The 22254-nt window shown below is 40.4% G+C and overlaps 2 protein-coding genes across 2 annotated transcripts; both read right to left on the reverse strand.

The window, feature by feature from the left end:
- Positions 1–171: 171 nt before the first annotated feature.
- On the reverse strand, positions 172–7171 carry snx24 (sorting nexin 24). The gene is made up of 7 exons (XM_037753372.1): positions 6984–7171; positions 5239–5322; positions 3760–3864; positions 3146–3240; positions 3023–3052; positions 2730–2794; positions 172–1880 (listed from the first exon to the last, which is right to left on the reverse strand). The coding sequence occupies exons 1-7, from the start codon at positions 7050–7052 to the stop codon at positions 1810–1812; spliced, it is 519 nt and encodes a 172-aa protein (XP_037609300.1). The 5' UTR covers positions 7053–7171; the 3' UTR covers positions 172–1809.
- Positions 7172–8692: 1521 nt separating this feature from the next.
- On the reverse strand, positions 8693–15532 carry loxa (lysyl oxidase a). Its single transcript, XM_037753612.1, has 7 exons — positions 14665–15532; positions 13908–14016; positions 13297–13434; positions 11946–12102; positions 9557–9652; positions 9302–9417; positions 8693–9211 (listed from the first exon to the last, which is right to left on the reverse strand). The coding sequence occupies exons 1-7, from the start codon at positions 15320–15322 to the stop codon at positions 9205–9207; spliced, it is 1281 nt and encodes a 426-aa protein (XP_037609540.1). The 5' UTR covers positions 15323–15532; the 3' UTR covers positions 8693–9204.
- Between the last annotated feature and the right edge of the window lie 6722 nt (positions 15533–22254).

Raw genomic sequence — 22254 nt, forward strand, 5'->3', positions numbered from 1 at the left:
AGACCGGATCTAGCGAAAGGTAAGAAAATGCTATATTTCTTTCCATAATGTTGTCAGCCACTTATAATAACAATCTGAGCCTGTCCGTGGCAAAAACAAGCACTTTTAGTGAACATAGCGTTACAATGACGTTGCTCACTTGCCCTCGCAGCTTGTTTTATGGCTGCCGTCTACAGCGTTATCCCTCAATACTGGACCAATTTCAAAAATTGTTGTCCCCATTAGTCACTTAGACACAAAAACATGGAGAAATAGGGTCCAAGTTGAAAAAAAGCTAAGTTACCCTTTAATGTTATTTTGAACAAACTATAACTATTTTCAAATGTTGTACTTAGTTTTAGCATGTGCTGTGGGACATCAACAAACAGGCTCATTCTTCTGCTATGCTATCAGCTGTCAGTCCTCATATCTCATCGTTGCATCTTTTGTTGAACATCTGTCAAAATGCAAATGAAGGAAGCAAGAAGGCATAGATAACAAATGGAGAAGTGCCCTTGAGTTTGACCTTATCCTCTCTTAAAAGGGGAACTCCACCAATTTTACATTGGGGGGGGGGGGGGGGGGGGGAATACTGCATATGTGAAAAAAGTTCCAGAGCTCCAGACGGAGCTGCACCAAATCTGATAAATTGCCTCAATTGTTAATTGAGTCAGCATCAGTTGGGGCTGAAAACAACAAGTCTGATAACTAAAAAATCTGGGAGTGTGGAGTTTGAAAGAGCTTAACAGACCTCTGTAGGTCGCTCCTAATTTTAACTTGAGGCTAGAAGCTTGAGGCTACATTAGCCACTACTAGGAATACGTGAAATAAAATGTGTTTAACTACAACTCTGATGACATCACTCCTTGCTCACAGGTTGTGCCATATATTTCCGTCTGTCTTAGGTTACATTTCAAATTCCTCAAGCTCATCACCTCCCCAAACTGAGCTACTGTTCCTCCAGTAGCGCCACTGTAAACACTACAGTTCTCCTTCACAGACATCTGATGCTCAATAAAAATAGCTCCACATCACAACTCTCATTTCACTTCTACCCTAACATGTGGCACATAGCTGTCAACTCCACCAGAATGCACAAAACACACTCAAAATTGTTCCACGCTGTCCCACTGCTCTCCTTCAGATGGCTAGATTTGGCAGCTCAGAAGAAACCACAGTAGTTGTGCTACAAAGAGAGAGGGCACCTCCCTGTTTGCAGGCCAACATCCAGCTCCGCTCTTAAAGGCGTGCTCTATGTCTGGCAAACTAACCTTCAGTCCAGCTGGCATCAGCATTTCCTTTCTGGTTCCCCAGAGTTTCAACTTCTGGTATTTACGTACTAAAAGCTCTCAAAACAACACTTCAGTTCTCACGTACTTTGATCTGCCTCTTATCTCTATTTCCAGTTGATCCTGTGTGTTAATTTCACTCATTACTTTCTTAAGAAAGAAGGAAAATAGAAGTTAATTTATTTGCTATAATCTGAAAATAATCTTTGTAGTCTTTACTTAATTATTTCGATTCTAATGCCTCGAAACATCCAAGTTAAGTTGCCAAACTGTTTCGCATGTAGTTACATTTTATAGCTGACTATTTCTTTCCATTGAAATATGGGTCAATATTGCTTCTTTTAAAAACAACTGATGGTGACGGTGCCAGTCGTTTATCGAGAGAAGAAAATAAATGTATGGGTTTTTTGTTTTATGCTTTGGAAAATGTAAATGAGGCTCAGTGTAACATGCCACGCCCTTCCTGATGCACACCTGAAAAGGTGTGAAAACACGAAGCGTCCGTTTGTAGTGACGTGCCCGTAGATTCAGCTCTGCAGCTCTACCTTGGTTGAAGATCTGGGTAGAAAATTCCATGAACCACACCTTCAATCACAACATTTGAAAATGCATCTGAAAGGAAAGAAGAAAAGAAAGTAGGGCGATTAAAATAGTTCATCACAATTAATCGCACAATTCTTATCTGTTCAAAATGTACTTTAAAGGGAGATTTGTCAAGTATTTAATACTCTTATCAACATGTAAGTGGGCAAATATGCTGCTTTACGCAAATGTGTGTATATATTTATTATTGGAAATCAACTAACATCACAAAACAATGACAAATATAGTCCAGAAACCCTCACAGGTACTGCATTTTGCATAACAAATATGCTCAAATCATAACATGGCAAACTCAAGCCCAACAGGCAACAACAGCTGTCAGTGTGCTGACTTGACTATGACTTGCCCCAAACTGCATGTGATTATCATAAAGTGGGCATGTCTGTAAAGGGGAGATTCGTGGGTACCCATAGAACCCATTTTCATTCACATATGTTGAGGTCAGAGGTCAAGGGACCCCTTTGAAAATGGCTATGCCAGTTTTTCCTCGCAAACATTTAGCGCAAGTTTGGAGCGTTATTTAACCTCCTTTGCGACAAGCTAATTTGACATGGTTTTCTAGTTTCATATGATGCCAGTATCTTCACTCTAGCTTTAAAACTGAGCCCGCTACAACCTAAAAATCACAAGTTGCATTCAAGAAATTAGTGGCATTAAAAACCAATTTGCGTTAAGGCATTATTATCCCGTTAACTTTAACAGCCCTAAAAGAAAGTTTTTCAAATTAAAGATAAGATGAGTAAGAAGTTCATGCCTATTTTTTGCCTGAAAAGGATATGTACAATAGTACATATAATAGTACAATTTACCATAAAGCACAGAGACATTACGATATAGACGTAGGTAGCCTGAACTCACCGTGGGCAGATGGCAGCAGGTAGGGGTCTCTCAGAAACAGCAAGACCGGCTGATGTGAAAGTTTACTGAGACGAGACAAAAAAGGAGAAATCAGAGGGTTTGTGGGAGGCAACATGCTGCATATGAATTAACAGGATGAAGAAACGTAGGTGGTGTCACTGACATGCTGCTGGGTGAAGCTCAAGAGCAGAGCAGATAGTGACTCACCGGTTCAAAATGGTGCAAAACCAGAATCTGACGTGCTGTTTTCATACTCTAGTTTTTAAAATATTCACTGAAACAAATCGACTCACCTTGATTCTTCTGATTCTGTATCAAACGACCTGAGAGAAGAAAAATAAAAGTTAAGTCTTCTAGTAGCCTGGCAACAAACAGATAAAAAAAAGAAAAAGCCATGAAATTGAGTTTCAACTCACCCACAGCTTTCTGTTTTTGGCACTGAAGGAAAATGGCGGATGTTCAGGAAATCCAGGAATATCTTTGGAAGAACTCCGTTTTCCATAATTATAGACTGACAAAACAGACAAGAACAAAAGCAAATTGCAACGTGCACATGAAGCAGCGGCACACAACTGCAGTGACCTGCATGACCTTTTGGGTGAACGGTTTGTTTAATCTGCCTACATCTGTACTGGGAGCTTTGTGTGTTTGCTTTGGGACAGCTGTGGCTCAAGAGGAAGAGCGGCGGTTCGATCCCCGGCTCCTCCAGTCCGCATGGAAAGATACTGAACCCAAAAATTGCTCCTGAAGGCTGTGTGTGAGTGAGTACTTAGATTAGATCCTGATGTGCAGGTTTGCACCTTGCATGGCAGCCTCTGCCATCAGTGTGTGTCTGTGTGTGTGTTGTAAAGCGCTTTAAGTGGACTAGAAAGGTGCTATATAAATACAAGACCATTTACTTTGAGTTAGTCAAAATCTGTATTTGGTGAAATAAATAAAGTTCACACGTTCACGATACTGACTTCATATACATAAAGAAATGTTTTGTTTCTTTATTTTCAGCAGGTGGGGTGGAGGTGTGTCACAGTACCTGCAGGTAGAGCTCCAGACCTTGCCTCCTCTGCTCCAGGACTTTGGGAACCCAGTTTCTAACATGTTTGGAAGGGATCTCAGGAGGCTTTATGCTCTTCTTTAGCTGGAAGGATTCAAAAACATCATTAAACTAGAGACCATCTTTCGATGGGATCACATCCCTTCCAAACTTCCTACTACCCCCCTACTTCAGGCGGCCTTGCTTGGACCACATCCATCTTCAAACTCAGCCTTCATCTTGATGTCAACTACACTCCTGTAAAGTTTCGTGACTGCATCTTGCACGGTTGTGACGCCATCGCAGTGACAAATCTGTCCATAGACAGAACTAAAAAACATCTTGTCAAAGTGCTCAAAACTTCTTCTGTGGTAGTTCCTGCTACAGTAAGTGTCTCCAGGACCACATATTTACATGATGATACACACAGACTGACAAGGTAAAAACAACACAGCGTCACTCTCACAGATGGTAAAAATAAACAGGACAAACAAGAGTCTATAGCCATACTAGCAGCATTTTAGCATGCTGACTTTTGTTAATTACCAGGAGCAGCATGCACAATACCAGAACCCTGAAACTGAGGCAGCTAAATGAAACTAAGCCATCATTACTTTATTATGATGGCTTACACCTGTGCTTTGAATACTGTGACAGTTTTCAGTGGAAACAGGCCTGTACAGAAAGCGGCCTTCCAATCCAACTAAATGCTGAATGCTATTGAGCAGGACAGGAAGAGGAACTCAGCTGTAAAGCTACGACCTCAAACAAACTGGTATGGTGAACGTGGTTAACCACCAGGAAGCACATTAATCATTTATTCATTTGTTGCTGTGATTTCCTAAGTGTGACTACACACTTAGGAATTTTGCGCTAGTAAATAAATAGTAAATAGGCAATGTTATGTTTAACGTTCACATTTCTTGCATCTTTCTTTTTTATGTTTGTTTATTTGTTTTCATGTTTTTTATGAAGCCCTCTGCATTGCATATTTTTGAATGAAATGGGCTAAATAAATAAAGTTGTATTTGTTTCATTTATTAGTTTTTGATCACCCAATTCATCGTTTACTCTCTAAAATGTCAGACATTGAAGATGGAGCACATAGAGCATCAGTTAATAATAATAATATGAGAAAAGCTTGCATTGAAGAAACTGCAACCTACAAATGTCAGACATTTTCGTTTGATGAATTCCTTAAAATTATAAACCATGATTAAACTGGTTGTCGTTCAATTTTCAGTAGTTTGACGAATTGATTCATTGATTAATCCTCTTTAGCACATTATGCCATAAAGCGCAGACATTAAAATGTTTCTGCTGGTCAAATATTATAAACTATAGTGAAAAGTGGTGGTTAATCATAAGATCTCCACTTATTGAAGGTTAAGGACTTGAACACTATGAACTCATGAGATAGGAGGACTCTGTTAATACTCAACACCAGATCAGAAACTTTGGGGATGCATTGAAGCTCACCATTTTATGCAAAGCGTGGAATTCACTGTAGCGTTTCTCAACAGCATGTTGTCTGCCGTTCATCAACACGTCAATTCTAAAGACCTGAAAGAAAGAAAAGAAAGAAAAACGTTAGTATCACTCTTGCCAAAAAGGGCTAATTCTGTTGTTGAGATTCAGTTAAGGGAATCATGATTTATCACCATCAGCCAAACGCGACCCCTCCCAGTGCTGACTGACCACAGTGACCAGCTGACTGCAGAGCTGCCAGTTACTGTCTATGTCAGCTAGTTACCAAAAGGAAACATCTGGCTGCTGTGAAAAATGTGACCTGTCAGAGTAACTGTCATACGAACATCCCTAAACAGACATCTACTTCCCTCACTCTGCTGGATTCTTCCGTAAAACGTCTGCTCTTCTCGCCAGCATTATGTAAATGAAGAAATCCACTCTTAAATGACGGCAGTGTTGTTACTGCAGTTCTGTACTGGCAACGTCAACGCATACTGCATCTCCCATGACAGAGAGCTGACAAGTACGAATTATTAACAAATCCTGGGAGGTTTTAAAATGAGACAACAGCACAGCATAAAATGATGTCTTCACTGTGGACAAAAAACTGTAAAAAAAGTGAAAAACAGCCCAAAGAGACGGCAGTCTCAGTTTACGTAAGGAATACAGAATTTAAGGGAATAGTTCGACATGTTGGGAAACGTGGTTAATCATTTTCCTACCAGGAACCAGGAGTTAGATGTAGGGATGCACCGATAGAGATATCGGATATTGGACCGATACTGACGGATCGTGATATCGTTGAAGTTCGTATAAGTTTTGACCAATTTGTTGCTGCATTAAAAGGTTTACACTTAAATTGAAATTCCTGTTGATTGTGAAGATTTCTTTTTACCAAGCTGCTGGTGTAAGAGTTAATATTTTAATAATAAATAACAAAAAAATACTGGTTACTAATTCAAACAGGAGTATACAAAAATAGGCTTTACCATGTGGTTATTTCATATGGACTATTTATTTATTGAATTACCAGAAAACATGCTATATAGCATGTTCATTATCGAGATATAAAGATAAGATAAGATGAACATTTATTAATCCCTCCAGGGAAATTCAAGTGTCAAAGCAGCAAGAACAGCAAACAGAGTGAATTGAAAAGAAGAAAATGAATTATATATATATATATATTGGCCAAAATGCCTCGCCCTAGGCTATTGAATGCATTATGGGAAATGTAGGCTCCAATGATTTTGGAGGTTTACCTCCACTAATAAGGACTAAAAGTCAGTATATCTCAGCCTCTGCTGCTGTATTGTGACTACTAGTCTATTTAAAAAAAAGTCTTATTGCAACATTATATATCTGGTATGCCCCTTTAAGGTGAAATTTAAGGGGGATTAAAGGGTTCATTAACACATAATATGAGGTTCCCTGTTTATTCTAATCAGTCTTTATTTATGTCAAACAGCTGGGGAGGTTTACTATTAGTATAGACACAAATTCTTGCCAAAACAAACATTAAAATATAGAGCTAACATTTTCTCTGTTTTGACATGTTTATATAATGTATAAAAACAATTTGCATTCAAGACAACCAACCAGACAGCAAACGTTGTATTAACACCGACATGTTGATGTTAAACAGACGATGGTTTATTATTTCAAGGGTCCATAAATAGCATCAGAGTGAGAAACTGATGAGAGCAGCAGAGCAGACGACACACAGAGGTTATTATTATTATACAGCAGCTTACCGTGAATCCTTTCTCCATCGGGTTGGTCTCTGAACGAAACGACGGGATCGACACTCTGACTGGATGCATTGTAACATGAAAAACTAACAGATTAACTAGGTAATATATATCTGATCCACACACACATACACACTCACACTGCTGGTGGTTGACTCCACTTTCTCCAACAGCCTGATAATAATCACTGGATTCAAACAACATGGACATTGAAGTCTCTGTGTTGCCTCCTGCTGGACTGGAGGACACACACAGGACAGGTTGTGATTTATTATAGGAGCCCCAATTTGTTAGATATTAAAACAATTAAATTAAATCACTAATTATTTAATAAAATCATCTCATGAATAAATTGTGTAACTGACCAAATAAGTTATTAATAATAAAATAATAATGATTTGATATTTTATAATTATTAGTCATATTATGTACACACATACAGATGATTTGGGCATGTATATATTTTACACAATTATTCATGTGATATTGATATACATTAGGGCTGGCAAATCAAAATATTTAATCATGATTAATCGCATGATTGTCCATAGTTAATCCCGATTAAAGGGACTGTTTGTAAGAATCAGAAATGCTTGTTAACAGCAACACCTGTGGCCGTTAAGTCAACGAAAGTCAGCGTCGGGCTCACGCTTGTGCTCGCTCTACATAGACATTAACGAGCATCGCTCAAAACAGTGAGGCGACACACTTCAGCTAAAACCACAATATCACTCTATATTTCACCTGCTTGGCAGTAATGTTAGCTGACCAGACGAAGGTCTCTCCATGAATCAATGCTGATCCTAGTGTTGGCTCCGAGGCCGGAGGAAACAGGGAAAACACCGGCACCCAGTCGGAGACGATAACATTTCTCGCTGCGGAGCCCCGTCACTTCACAAGACACGGAAAACCTCTGTTGGTTTGGAGGAGCTGCAGCATTTATTTATGCACAAACATCCACTGTACATTCACTAGATATTCTCAGAGCTACTAACTCCTCTGCAGTGTGGAGTGTGCGCGCATGCATGTGAGGTGGAGCGAGCGGAGTGAAGGCAAGCAGGCAGAGGAACAGAGAAGCAGAGACTCCGGCCCTGGAGACCAAAGCTACGGTCTCACCTGCGTCCTCCGACCGCGGCCAACACTGTTTTGCAAGACGGGCTTCACCAGATATAACTTTGGTACTTCCGTGTAGTTTATGTTGTAGTCTTGTCTGAACAGCGTAGCCACACGCGAGCGTGCATGGGACACCGACCCCGATTGATTTATACGTGTAAGAAGTTACAAACAGTAATTTTTTATCTGTTCAAAATGTACCTTAAAGGGAGATTTGTCAAGTATTTAATATTCTTTTCAACATGGGAGTGGACAAATATGCTGCTTTATGCAAATGTATATATATATATATATATATATATATATATATATATTTATTATTGGAAATCAATTAACAATTAAAAAAGACAAATATTGTCCAGAAACCCTCACAGGTACTGCATTTAGCATAACAAATATTGACTATGACTTGCCCAAAACTACATTTGATTTTATTATCAGTAGGTTCCAGTCCTAGTTTTAACCTTTTGTATCCACCCTTTTTATAGTGTGTGTGTGTGTGTGTGTGTGTGTGTGTGCGTGTGTGTGTGTGTGTGTGTGTGTGTGGAGAAGACAACGAGACGTAGAAAAAGGTAAGAAACAAAGGCAGGACAGGGACGTCACTTCAAGTGATACAATATCACAAAGTTTTATTCAACTCAGTTTCAACAAAAGCTTTGAAGTAAAGTGAGTTTCTCCTGTTGCATATAAATATAACAAATACAGTTTCCTTTACAGCTGGTTCATTTTAAAATTGTGATATAATTGATATTGATTTAACAAGGAGGGTAAGGTGGTTTACATTTCTAACTTGCTAAGATTAAAAATGTCATGGATTTTATTCTTGAACTATCTTACAAGTGGTATAAAAGACAAGCATACAGTACAATGCAATAGAAGTAAAAAAAATTTAAAAATATTCTAAAGAAAAGAAGAGATAAGAATATATCAGTATGGAGAAAAACAAGCAAAGAAATGAGACATTATCCGTCACTATGACGTCAAATGATTCCTACTTTTTCTTTCTAAATTGGGAGTATTTTAAATTTACAATTCAACATTTATTTCCTAATGTTTCATAAGCTTTCATATGCAGTCCTCTGCATTGTCATTTACATCTTCTCTGAGTTGCTTAATACCTGAAAAAAGGAATAAAAACAGCATGAGGATTAATGGAGGATGCCAGAAAATATCAAAGAAATATTTGTCGCCTGAGACCTGATACTCACGATGACAGTTGACAACCTGACACGTAGGCGTAGTTGCCAGTGTAGCGAACGTCACAGCGCACAACGTTGTTGCTGTAGTCTGATTCTGGGACGTGATAGGACGGATTTACACTGATCTGTAGAGAACAATATAATATACGAAATGTAAGAATCAAAAAACACAGCAACAAATGGGATTGCACACAGTGTAACTCTTTAAAAGGGTTTTTAGTGTCTCATGAGGAAGACAAATGTCATCTGGTATTTCTGACAAACCTTGAGGATATAGTTTCCAGGTTTCACATCTGTGATGTCAATCCACTGGCAGTCGATGTCTGCGTTGTAGGTATCATAACATCCTGGGCTCAGGCCCTGCACATTGGACAGCATCCACATGAAACATTATATAAACAAACTACTTATGAAACAATATAAGGCCCTTTACATATATTATATTACAGTATGATATCTAATGGGAAGTCTAAAACGCTTATAATAAAAAAGAACAACAATTATAAGAAAGAGAAGAAAAAAAAAGCCAGTCAAAATAAAAAAAAAACGAAAAAAGAAAAGAGGATGGAAAAAGAAATCATGTGCCAAACAACTGATCACAGACGTTCAGGAAGGTGGGATCATCTGACAGGAGAAACAGGAAATCATTAAATCACCACTGGCTCGTGCAAAAAGGAAATACTGAAGTTGTTCTCTAAAGGACATCTGCCTCAGTAAAAGAGCACTTGTTTTTCTTAGTTCCACTCTCCTTTATCGAAATTTAGGAACCAAAATCCAGTCAGTGAAGTCGTTATCCTCTATTTTGGTTTAATGAAACTAAATCATTATAATGTGAATATGCAACAAGGTATCATTGCAGTTTTTAGTTATCTTTATAGCTGTATTTCCTGAGGTGAACTGGCTTTTATATGCAACCATGACATTTTGACATGTCACAGTAGGAAACGCACAAGTATAAACAATAAAATTAATGGTGGCCAATTCCATTTAGCTGCTTCAGTTTCAGGGTCTTAGTATTGATGAAACTGTATCAACAGATTAGCCTCGTCTTTTTGGTTATTGTGGTCATTTTCAAAAAGAATGCCCAATCGTAAAAAATAATCCAGACACAATGAGGGCAGAGTATACAAGTGTAACCATTAAAATATGGCATCTCCAGGGGTGTGTATAAAAGGTTTAAACCTGCAATAAATGTTTTTTTGGTTAGTTAGAAGTAACTGTGTCTGTGCGCTGTGTTTATTTACAGCAGCAGCTAGTTGGTAGATTCAGAATGACTTTGACATTGTTGCTGCAGTAGCTAACAGGACCTAGCTGGCTAAATGTTGTGTTAGCTTGCGAGTTTAAACCTGAATTAACTGATTTTTTTTGCCCACTTGGGGGCAGCGGAAACAAGCTGTAAACAGAAGACTGATATATTATAACCTTATAAAGTAGATGTGGCTAATTTGTTTGCAAAAAGTCGCTTATTTACACATCCAGCAAACAGAGGGCAACATTCATTTGGAGTCGTGTCTCTGGCCACCTGATGAATAGAAGTCCAATATCAACTGTCCTTTTAGCTCTGTTTTTGGTCTCCACCAACTCCTGAGGGAAATATCTGTCTCTTTAGCTGCTAAATGATCCACTATGTTCACCAGCTAGTTGCTAACTTTGGCTGTCTCCTTTGGTGCTGTGCAGTTAGCGTACAGTGGATTCATCAGAGGTTTTACTGCCTGCTGTGGTCAACACATTCTCACTCCCAACTCCTAAAATACCGTTGTTTGGTCAGTGCCCCTCGGCATTGGAGACCGACACACGGGGTACCCCTCTTACGTTACTTTTGGACGGACCGGGGATGGCGTGTTGATACAGTATATGCTCGTACATGCATAGTGTCCTTTCAAAATTAACCTTCGTTTTCACAGGATGTTAGGTTTAGGCAACACAACCACTTAGTTCGGGTTAGGAAATGGTCACAGTTGACGGTAACTTCACTGACTAGCGACTCATGTGACTCATGGGACTCATGGGACTGACGATACTAACGAGTCATGTGACTAACAACTGACGTGACAAAATAAGTCAACATTACTTTTAGTTTCACATGGGACACAAACAACGGTCTCCTGGTTGAAAGTCTTGTGTGTGTTTGGCCCAAAAAAACATCCCACCCACCCTTTGCGGACTCTCATGCTATTAATACCACGTCACTTGCTCCGACTGTCGGATAATGCCGTGGGTGGGTTTATATTGCAGTTAGTTGAAAACCTAGTTCGTCACATACTGTCGCTAAAGAGTGCCTCCGTGCGTCGGTATCCGATGGCGAGATGCGCTGCCCAATTGGCACTATTTGACGAATTGGGAGTGAGACCCGGTTGCTGCGGCAGGAAAGGAGCAGATGAGAGCGGTGAGAGTGAACCAAAACAGTAAAGTTGTGGGCAGTAAAAACAAAACAATGCTGAAAAGAGCTTAAAAAAACAAGAGCTGAAAAATGCATAACGCAGAGGAGAGGAAAAGTTTAGAGTTGGGTGATAATTCTCTATGGGTTTGTCACTATGAACAACCATTTTCACATACAAGTACTAATCCATTGTTAATATTTAAACATTGATAAGAGCAGCTTTAAAGTCAGTAATAGCAACATTTCAACAGTTTCAGCAGGTATCTGTGAGACCTGGGTATGTGAGGTGCAGGCAAATCGTCTGTAGTAGCCGTAGTCACAGGAAGTGTCCTCCAGGCAGAAGCTGGCTTTGTGGCCCTCGGCCACCGAGTGGTGAGAGGAGGCGTCCAGCAGGTCGTAGTGGCTGAACTCATCCATGCTGTGGAAGTGCCTGTGGATCAGCAGCAGCAATGTTCAACAATTCAATGAATCTGGGACTTATTAAAACAACCAGACACTATTTAACATGTTGAAACACACCAGAGACTGTTTTGTTCCTGAGCCACATTCACGTAGTTACTGATTAATACTTAAATACATTCTGTTGGACATTTCCCGGCGTTCATTCAAATGACTGCAAGTCACTGTGACTGCAAACATCAGAGGTGTTTATCATGTACATGTAGTACTAAAGCGAATCTGAATCCAATTTCACTCCATTATCTTAAAGGCTGTTTGTGACAAAAGCCGTCTGGATTTTAACACAAGTAGACTTTCAAAAAAAATCTATACAGTCTACAGTAACAGTGTGCTGGATCTCTGCCACATGTGCTCCATCTTGGGGGTTAGCACAGTGGACTGGTTGTTTCACAACATAGCTATGGGCTGAGGTAGTTTCTGTGGAATCAAGGAAAACTGGCACTTTTCCCACAAGCTCAATAAAGGAACAAACACACCAGCGGTTTTCCTTTCTTGCTCATTATCCTCATCACACAACTTTATTTTACAACGTCTGGCTTTGCTGCTGTAAATTAACTGAATTCAAAGGTCAGGTGAAGTTCAGTCATATCCCTAAAGCGAGTTTTACTGCCTTTATGCTTAGATTGTAAAAATACAAAATGACATCTTTAAAAGCCTAAAAATACAAATAAAAATCATGTTAAGATGTCAGTCGTGGTATCACAATCTCAGCAAAGCTATAACACAGCCAACAAAAGCTATAAAACAGCCAAAAGTAACACGACTGTGGTTCAACAGGGGGTGCCATACCATAACGACAGACTGGAAAAGACAAAAGCAACAAATACTAGGTATCTCTTGGAAACAATTGATGTGCAAAGCAACTACACAGAGTTACAATGTGTGAAGAAATTGTTCTGTCTCCACTTCAAACACTTAAAAACATGTGAATAATGCACTAGTTAAATGGTTTAGGTTTATATCTGCTTCAGAAACGTCTCACCAAAACTGGATCCAGGCCTGGTTTATGTTTTCGTGCATGAAATCTTCCTGTGAATGCCTCTAATTGGTGTCAGCTTTTTGGCCCGTGAGAACAAATGATGCAAGAGAGCAGCCACAAGTCACAGAGACGTCCTATTTCTGTCTGTGATGGTGAGGTGGTGAGTTGACATGACATTATACTCACTGATGACAGCTGTGCCACTCCCAGGAGTAACGTGGCCTGCTGGGGAGGAAGTCCGCCGTCCCCTGGTTCTTGACTCTCTGAGGAAACCTCAGCAGCATACGGGTGTCATAGTCTCTAATGCTAGATGTATAGGCTGAGCTGCAGGCACAAAGCAAAGGAAGAGCATAAGGGAAAAAAAACGCAGGTCATATGTGGACACAATTACGTCACTGAGATTGTTTTTCCTGCTAGACCCCCTCCTCTGAGTGGAGCAGATCCTCAGTGTCTGAGTGAAAGCAGTCTGTGTGTAACTGGTGGGTGGAAAAATAGTTTGGAGGCAAGTGGTTGTTTGGGTTAGTTTTCAATAATGTGTTTACCAGTCGGGCTTTCTCTCCCTGGGCAAACTATGATTAAGCTTTACAGAAATCCACCACTCCACCCGTCGCCACCATCAGAGGCAGGATTCGGTTAATTTGACCTCATCTCATGGTTCCACTGGGCAGCCCTCACCCACAAACACTTTAGGAGGTTGTTATGGCTCAAAGCTCTCTGAATCACACTCAGACTTGGATGCAAACCCTGTGTTTTCTCTCTTTCCCCTGTGGATAAAGTCCTGACAGCAGTCTACCTACCTTGACAAACAGTTCTCCTCAGCTGCACATCTCAGGTTGTACATTGGGACTCTCTGGGCATAAGCGGAAGCTTGAATGTAGTACGGGTCAGGTACGAGATCAGGCAGACCTAAAACAACAAACAACATTATAATAATGACAATAGCTATATTAAAAATGAAAATAAAAGTGGCACATAAAACATGAATCAATCAGTAAATTAATGTTGCATATACAAACAAACACTTTAACAACTACAGGAGCTTCTGCTCTATCAGTATTTTCAAAACCAACTTAAAACGTCTGTTGAAAGCTGCTCAGCTCTGTACTCACTGATTTTTATTCCATGGTCTTCATGACTCGCTTTTACTTGACAAGCATACTTGGTGATGTGCTATTGCTGTAGCTGTGTATTGTGCGTTTTGTATGTTCTTTCTTGTATGACTGTAGTATGTTCCTTTGTTTTGACCTGCCAAAGGACTACAGATGTGAATTAGCTTAAAGCTATAATCTGGTACGGTGCATCAAATGGGGACATTTATGTTTTAAACTGTACATGGTCCCTTTTAAATAATATAAAATAAAATAAAACAAAATAACAGATGGCAAATAGATATACACATGCAGACATTTATAGACAAAGTGAGACAAGATATAGAGAAACAAACTGATTAATAGTTTAAGTCATTGGTCATTTGATAGATTGATCATAAACACCACTTTATGGGTCATATGTATATCTCATTAATGTTTTATTTTAAGAACCCCACTCTCTTACCGTACTGATGGTACCCTGTGCCATATCCGGGTCTCGATCTCTGCCTCGGTCTCTCGTAAACGTCATAATGATTGTAATATGGGTTATCATCGCTGGACTTGTAGGGGTCGTTATAGGGGTCATCACCGACCATCATGTCATCTCTCCTGGGCACAGGTGGACTGACCGTGACCTTGGTCTCATTGTTGCTCGTCTGCGTCCCCGTGCGCTCATTGTGATGCTGGCGGTGCTCGTGTCCTCTCACGAGCCTTTGGAGCAGAGGCCGAGGAGGCTGCTGCTGCTGCTGAAGCTGCTGCTGCCTGGTCTGGTGCTGCTCCTGAAGCTGCTGCTGCCTGGACTGGTGCTGCGGCTGGGGCTGCTGCTGCGGCTGGCTCGAGGTGTCCGGTTGTTTCACGTCCACATCCCGGATGATGGTGACAGGTCTCGCCTGCACTTGCTCCTGCGTCGGTGCGCCCCTGCGCCTCGGCGGCTGGTACTCCGAGCCCTGGCTTAAAATGCTAAAAACCTTGCCGTTGTGTGACCACTGTAGCGTCTGCCGGAGTGCAGCTCTTTGGTTAGTCTCCGGATTCGTCTGAGACTGAGCAGCTTGCAGGATGAAAACAAAAGAATAGACGCACGCATATGCGTAAAGTGGCGTGCCAAATGTGCGTAATGCCATTATGAACTCAACTAAAAGGGGATTTAATGCGACAAAGCGAATGTTTCAAATGTGCCACTTGTCTTTAGCTCAAATACCCTTCATCTCTATTTGAAGGATATCCAAATGAGCAGAGAGGAAAAGTTTAAATGAATCCGTGTAAACTCATATCGCTCTGCTCCTGCAGCCTGCAGATGCGCCCAGTGAGATGATGATGGTGGTGATGGTGAGGAGGAGGAGGAGGAGTTCAGCATTTGTAGTTTTTGAATCTGTTACACAAGTCTGGTGCTGCTGCTCATATAACCACTGGTTGGATACGTGTATGTGTGATCATGCCCAGCCAAGTGTTTGATAACTTGCTCAGTCTGGCCCCTTTGAAAGGTGGCTGATGTGGGTCAAAACAACCAGTGACTTATTTTCTTCCTCACAAAGAAAATATGCACATTTTGAATCATAAAAAAACAGATGCAAACTTTCTTCTTACTTCGTTAGGATGGGTTTCATATGAATAATACGACCCAATTCCAGGAACTACTGTATATTGTCCTCATTTTTTTCTTTCTCTGCCAGATCAACAGAATGTCATGATAAATAGCCTTTTCCCTGACTGTTGGATGAACTCCCAACCAAATTGCAACACACTCTGCCAGAAGTCTCTGCAACTGCACTTTCTCTTAGGAGGATCTCAGAAACCTAAACACTGTTTGATGGCCTTGCAACATCTACCATTTTTTTCTGGGAAACCATCTCCCACAAACCCCCCTCCACCCAGTCCTTGGAGCTTTGCTGACAACGTGAAAGACTCATCACACATGCATCTCACAGTAATCTTCTATAAAGTCATAATTAGTCTATTCTGAGCAATAATCAAAATGAGGCTGTGGTGACACCTGATATCTGCATTACTGCATCTGGTGGCAGACCGGTGACCCCACGCTCCTCTCCTGAAGTCATTTGCAGCAGTCCAGTCAAATCACCGCCCTGCCGTTAACACCAGAGGTATAATACATAGCTTGGGTAACTTAATCCACGGTTTTCATTTTCCTCCGTCTAGCCAACTAGGAAATTCTTTCTAGCATCTACACAACTGACCGCAGCATGGCTGCTGTGAAACCACAGCGAATACTCACAGGCATTTTACAGCTTCTCAAATCACAAAGTTTTAGAGAGCTTCAAAGCAAAAAAAAAGATTGGATTATATGAGAAGACGTTTGTTCAACACAACAAGAGATTGATTATTAGCTGTTCTGTATCTTTAAAAAACAACTACTAGAAGTGCACAAGCAACAAATAACCAAATACAATAAAGATCCCCTGATCTAATAATTCATTAATCACAGTGTCCCATATCCTGACACTAGGGGGCAGATGATTGCAAATAACACTGGAGTGCTGCATGCCATTTTCTTATCTGTACCTGAGGGAGTTGATTAGGAAGTGGGGGATTGTAGACAAACTCTACAAACAGAAATAGTGCTAAAAGTAGTTGCTGGTAGCACCTATAGAGACAGTGAATCAAGTGGTTCTGCCATTTACTAGAATCATGGGAAAAAGTATGTAATATAGAGTAATAAACCTGTATTTATCCAAAAGAGTTGAGAGCAATGCTCTCTTTTTCAGGAGCATTATGTTCACACTCACACAGTTACCCACATTTGCACCTGGAACCTGCCAGTACAACGGTAGTCTGATCTGTATTTGCAGCAACACTGGAGCTACATCAATTTGTATGTAATCCACGTAATCATGAACAAGGAAGTATAAAGAGCGACAAACGCCATGTAGGGAGGATGTCGGGGTGGATGGGTGGATGGGTGGGTTCCCACCCCGAGTGAAACCAGAAGCCAACGTTGATTTATTTGTCACGTAACTTCCGTACTTAAAGCAGCAGTGGGTAGAATTGGAGGATATATGACTAAAAAAAGTTATTTTTATAAAACAGTCAGTATACCCTGACTGTAGTGCATGAGACATGTAATCTGAAAAAAATCATGGGCCTCTGTGTCCTCTGATGCTCCTAATGGCATCTGCAAGATTTCACAGACCGGAGGAAAACAACCAATCAGAGCTGAGCTGGAGTCTTAACGTCTCTGAGCAGCTGTCAATCACTCGCGAACTCCGATCAAACGGTCAAACTAAGCAGCGCTGATCAAATATGAATCAATATTCTTTTACTGTGTTGCCTATTTCTCGCCTCAAATGTTTTCAGAAACCATGAGGAGGTGCAGGAGTCTAGTTATCTCTCAGAATACTTGAATTACAATATGCTGAAAGGTTATTATGGAATTTTTTCCCAATGATGCCAAAAATATTCTGCCAACTGCAGGTTTAAGTAACACCACTTCAGGTGTTACTTTAACCCAAACCGCAATCTTTTCCTAAACCTAACTAAGTAGTTTTGTTGCCTAAACGTAACCAAGTTGTTTCCTTTAAAGACAGAAGTTTATTTTGAAAAGACTGGAGCAGAAATTGATATCACGTGTTGCTGGACATTCGTAGGAAAAAAAAATGTGCATAATTTTTCGTAGGATATCATAAGAGCCGTTTTTATGAGGATACGTTGGAAACCGCTAGGTCGGCTCTGTTCAATGGTAATAAAACTACCGATTGTCGTTTTTTCCTTTCAGATTTTGTACAGATTAATCAAACAAGAAAAATCATGTTTAGTTTGTTTTGAGTCAGCTTCGCTGTAAGTCAAGTTGCTTTGAGTCAGGTTCGCTGTAAACAGCGAACCTGACTCTTAAGCTAACCGTCTGCTGGCTGTAGCTTCATATTTAACAGACAGATGGTCGATCGATCAAACTCATCTAACTCTACGCCAGAAAGTGAATAAGCATATTTCCCAAAATGTCAAACTATTCCTTTAAGGTGTCAGTATGCTTCAACTGAAGTGTTTGTCAGACTGTTCATGCTCTTCGTGCATCACCTGAAACCAACCAAAAGCAATACTGAATCAACATCTGATGAGATGTGGGGCTATTTCCACACAGTTATGAAGAAGCAGATCATTTAAATCTTTGAGTGTTAAACTCTTAATAGATAATAACGATTTTTTGTAAACAAAATTATGCTTGCATTTGTTATTCATCAAAATGTGTGTATCCTTGAGGTCTAACAAAACGGGGTTGAATGCATTTCCTTCCTCACAAAACAATTGCAAAGCCAATTTTTATAAAAATGTTGAAACCTCTATTGCTTACACCCATGTTTACTTGTTAGCAGTCTTTATTGGGCACATTGCTGCATTTCTTGGTGCGTTACCGCCACCTGTAGCTCACATCAGTGGAGTAATGTTAAACCATCGGCAGGAATGTGTATCATGTCACCCGCTTGCTCGTGCGAGTTCATGCTTGAGAACAAACACAACAGGGGCCCGCTCCATAACACTACTAGTGGCCAACAACTCCGCAGGGTACCTTTTACTTTGATTGTTCTTTGTTTGATTTAGTTATGAATATTTAACATTACATAACATTCATGATTCCAGTGAAAATCTATTCTGCACAAACAGTAGCAGAGAAAGAGACCAGGAACCAAGGGCGGACTAAAATACTTTATAGTCTGAGAATGGGTTCGATTTAATGGGTATTTAATGATAGAGTAAACTGATTAAATCATGCTGTAAATTACAGTTAAGCCAGTTGTATTGTTCTTGGATAACGGAGGGCGCACATCATCTCACAGTCACGTGACGTTACATATCAGCTTGTGTAAGCTGTGAGGGCCAATCAGAGCCAAGAGGACTTATATGAGCTACTGAAAATGTATCCTCCCTGCAGACTTGTTCAAGAGTTAAAGATAAGTGTGAAATGTTCGATGCAGAAACAGGATTCCTGTGACTCACTAAGGAGGATTAAAAAGTGAAAAGAGTACAAACATCAGCAGTGAATCTGGCTGCTCTTTTGTAAATGTTTTGTCTTCAGATATGCCCTCTAGCAGTTTTATTTTCATTCATCTATGTAGGATTTGTCTCCAGTATAAAACACCTACACATGCACTTTTTTTTTTTTTAACCAACATGTGATTTTGTTTTTTTTGATTAGAGGATGATTAACATCGCCTACATTTCTCGGAATCTGCACACATAGAGTGAAAACTATGTGTCCCTGGGATTCCTCCTTTCTCTTCCCTGGAACACCAGACAGTCAGGACCAGCTGTACCGGGTCGCTGGTGTTGTTTTCGCTCGTAATTCATTGAACTTTCTCCATGCAGAGTCCTTTTTCTCTCCAGCGAGGGCAGCACAGTGTTCCCCCAACACAGCTCAAGAAGAGACACATCTGCAAGGAATTAGCCGAGTTCTTTTGTCCACGTTGCTGGAATTCACCCCCCATTCCTGATTCTTTTGGGCACTCGGCTGAGCTAAAAGAATTCAAATAAATTCACGTCTGGGTTGCAGAATACGTAAGGAAAATAGTGACAAGGCCTCCCGCATAAGACACGTCATTGAGCAAAGAGGGGAAAAAAAGATCTCCATCCTTTCATGATGCTAAATTTACCATAAAACCAGCACCAATTATTCAGTGCCATCACTGAGTCAACATCTGGCAGACATCAGCCACTTCGCTTGAGACGTGAACCCTACATTTAAGCATTTGCAGCAGCCAAACTAAGGCATATTTTATTAAATATCCTTTTGCATATGATAGAAAACCACTGCACTTTTGGTGGCTTCGATTTATCAAATGAGGGCTGTTAAAAATCCAGCTGCAGAAGTATCAGTTTGAAAAAAAGTATTTTTTTCGGATTTTTTTCTCCATTTGCATTGAATCATCCATTATCATTATGATCTCATCACAGTCAAACAGGACCACACACATCTCTCAAAACATCCACAGCAAGGCCCACTTCCTCCGGTCTCTTCTATCACATCCCTCTATTTTAACCCCACAACTTCTATCCCATAAAATCCCTGCTTCTGTTAATTTACAGCTTTTTACACATTTCCTTCCAGTAGTAGCTTCCCCTCCCCCCCCACCCATTCAGCCTATTCAAATAAGCTCAGGTTCATCTTAGCTCAAAACTCTACGACAGAAACAGACAATTCAAATATTTTCTTCTCCTTCATAAATACTGGGTTTCCATTACTCCTGGAGCACCACACACACACACAGTCTGGTGGACTACGTGGCACTCTGCACATGCACTGTGGACTCTGCAACCAGGAGGAGGAGCGCTTTATCAGGACACAGCCCAGAAAACTTTACATTGTGCAATGATTCATGCAGATATACTCTTTTTTTTTACTCCCAGTATGTCCTCCCATTCCACAACCACAGAGAAGGGAGAAATTCCAGTAAATCCAATGATAAAGATATTTGCTCTATTGTATTAGTAATTTTCAGCAGTGATTTATGTGTCACTCTATTTACCAAGACAATAGCAGACTAAACTTTGGGGGTAACTTAATAAGACATTAATCACACTAGAAGTCAGTGTTGTTTGGTGGATGCCTTGAAACTCATGACTGAACTTTGGTAGTAGTTAACATGTCAAAGTTACCATGTGAAATGGTGATGATTTTCAGTCAAAATCAAACCTGCAGTAACTGATTCTTTTGGCCACTTGGCGGCAGCAGAAACAAGCTGTGAACACACTGATAAATTATCACCCATTAAAGGAATAGTTTGACCTTTTGGGAAATATGTGTATTGGCTTTCTGGCGGAGTGTTAGATAAGAGGATTGAAAACCACTCTCATATCTGTCAGTCAAACATGGATGGATCTATAGCCAGCAGCCGGTTAGCTTAGCTTAGCAAAAGACTGGAAGCAGGAGGGAAACAGCTAGCCTGGCTCTGTCAGAAGGTTAAAAAAGATTAACGTGTTGCAGCTCCATACCTAGACTATTTCTTGAATGGGCACAGTAACTTCCTGAAGTCTCAGAGCCAAGAAATAGTCCGGCACATAGCACCCCGTAAAAACGGCTCACAGTTTACTGGTGAGGTTTTTGTTTAGTAGTGAGCATTACAGGTGCTGGTACAGAGATTATTGCGACGTTCCAAATTGCATACTTTTTCTTTTTTTCTTCTACTTTTTCTTCCTTAAAAAGTATGTACTGTTGCATCAGTATGCATACAGTTTGGGATATACTACTTCATCATAACATTACGCCTTGAACTTTGACCCTTTTGCTCATATATCCCCCTGCGCAGAGGATTGTGGGTCAGAATAGCCAGAAAAGCATGCTGGCCTGCATACTGCAAAATATGACCGGGTGTAGTAGGACATCCTGGTATTTTTGGCATAATGCATTTGAAATACTAAGTATTGGGACATATGGTGCCTTCAAATGAAACTCGTGAGCTCGTGTTTACGACATGGGAAGTCGTGTACACGATATGCGTGGCGTTCAAGTGGTTAAGTCGTGAGAACACCGCTGCTAAGCAACGGCAACATTAACGTTACTGTCTGTGTCTAGAAGCCACAGAGGCTAACAATTAGCAAGCTAGAAAGTAGGTAACATAATGCAGGAAATGCAAAGGAATAATGACAGAGGAAAAAGATGAGGCCGTTATCAACATTTTCCTCAGACATATTATAAAATTACAAAGAAAAACAATATACGACTAAAATTACAATATATTAACTTATATCCTTAACTTAAGGATCATGCATTTGTGGGATGAGCAGCACAGCTGATTATGTGGGTAACGCCCAAGAAAAATTTGCCAAAATGCTCTGCCAATGGTAAACAGTGTATTCTCATGTTAGAATTGACTCTTGTTTTGATCTCCAGGTGCTGCCAATCAGGCACCTGATTGGCAGCACCTGTGTGCATGGAGCCTGCTGGGTACTGCGCCCTACTGAAGTGATCAATTGGTGTCTGCTCCAAGCATCGACATACCACGTTTATCTAATTTGGATAAGGCCCGTATGATAGGGCAAGTTGAAGCTGGTGTTCCTCAAAACCAAGTTGCAGCATTATTTGGAGTCAGCCCTGGTACCATTTCCAAAC

The sequence above is a fragment of the Sebastes umbrosus genome, chromosome 19, assembly GCF_015220745.1.
Source record: "Sebastes umbrosus isolate fSebUmb1 chromosome 19, fSebUmb1.pri, whole genome shotgun sequence".
In the NCBI taxonomy this organism is placed as follows: Eukaryota; Metazoa; Chordata; class Actinopteri; order Perciformes; family Sebastidae; genus Sebastes; species Sebastes umbrosus.

Bases quoted from the DNA above. Each gene is read 5' to 3' on its own strand.
- snx24 (XM_037753372.1), bottom strand. From the start codon at position 7,052: ATGCATCCAGTCAGAGTGTCGATCCCGTCGTTTCGTTCAGAGACCAAC. The intron at 3,865-5,238 runs GTGAGCTTCAAT...GAATCCTTCCAG, and splicing joins TCCACGCTTTGCATAAAATG to CTAAAGAAGAGCATAAAGCC. The intron at 2,795-3,022 runs GTGAGTCGATTT...GTCTCGTCTCAG, and splicing joins ACAGAATCAGAAGAATCAAG to TAAACTTTCACATCAGCCGG.
- loxa (XM_037753612.1), bottom strand. From the start codon at position 15,322: ATGGCATTACGCACATTTGGCACGCCACTTTACGCATATGCGTGCGTC. The intron at 13,435-13,907 runs GTAGGTAGACTG...TTGTGCCTGCAG, and splicing joins GAGGAGAACTGTTTGTCAAG to CTCAGCCTATACATCTAGCA. The intron at 9,418-9,556 runs GTTTGTCAGAAA...TGTTCTCTACAG, and splicing joins CTGGAAACTATATCCTCAAG to ATCAGTGTAAATCCGTCCTA.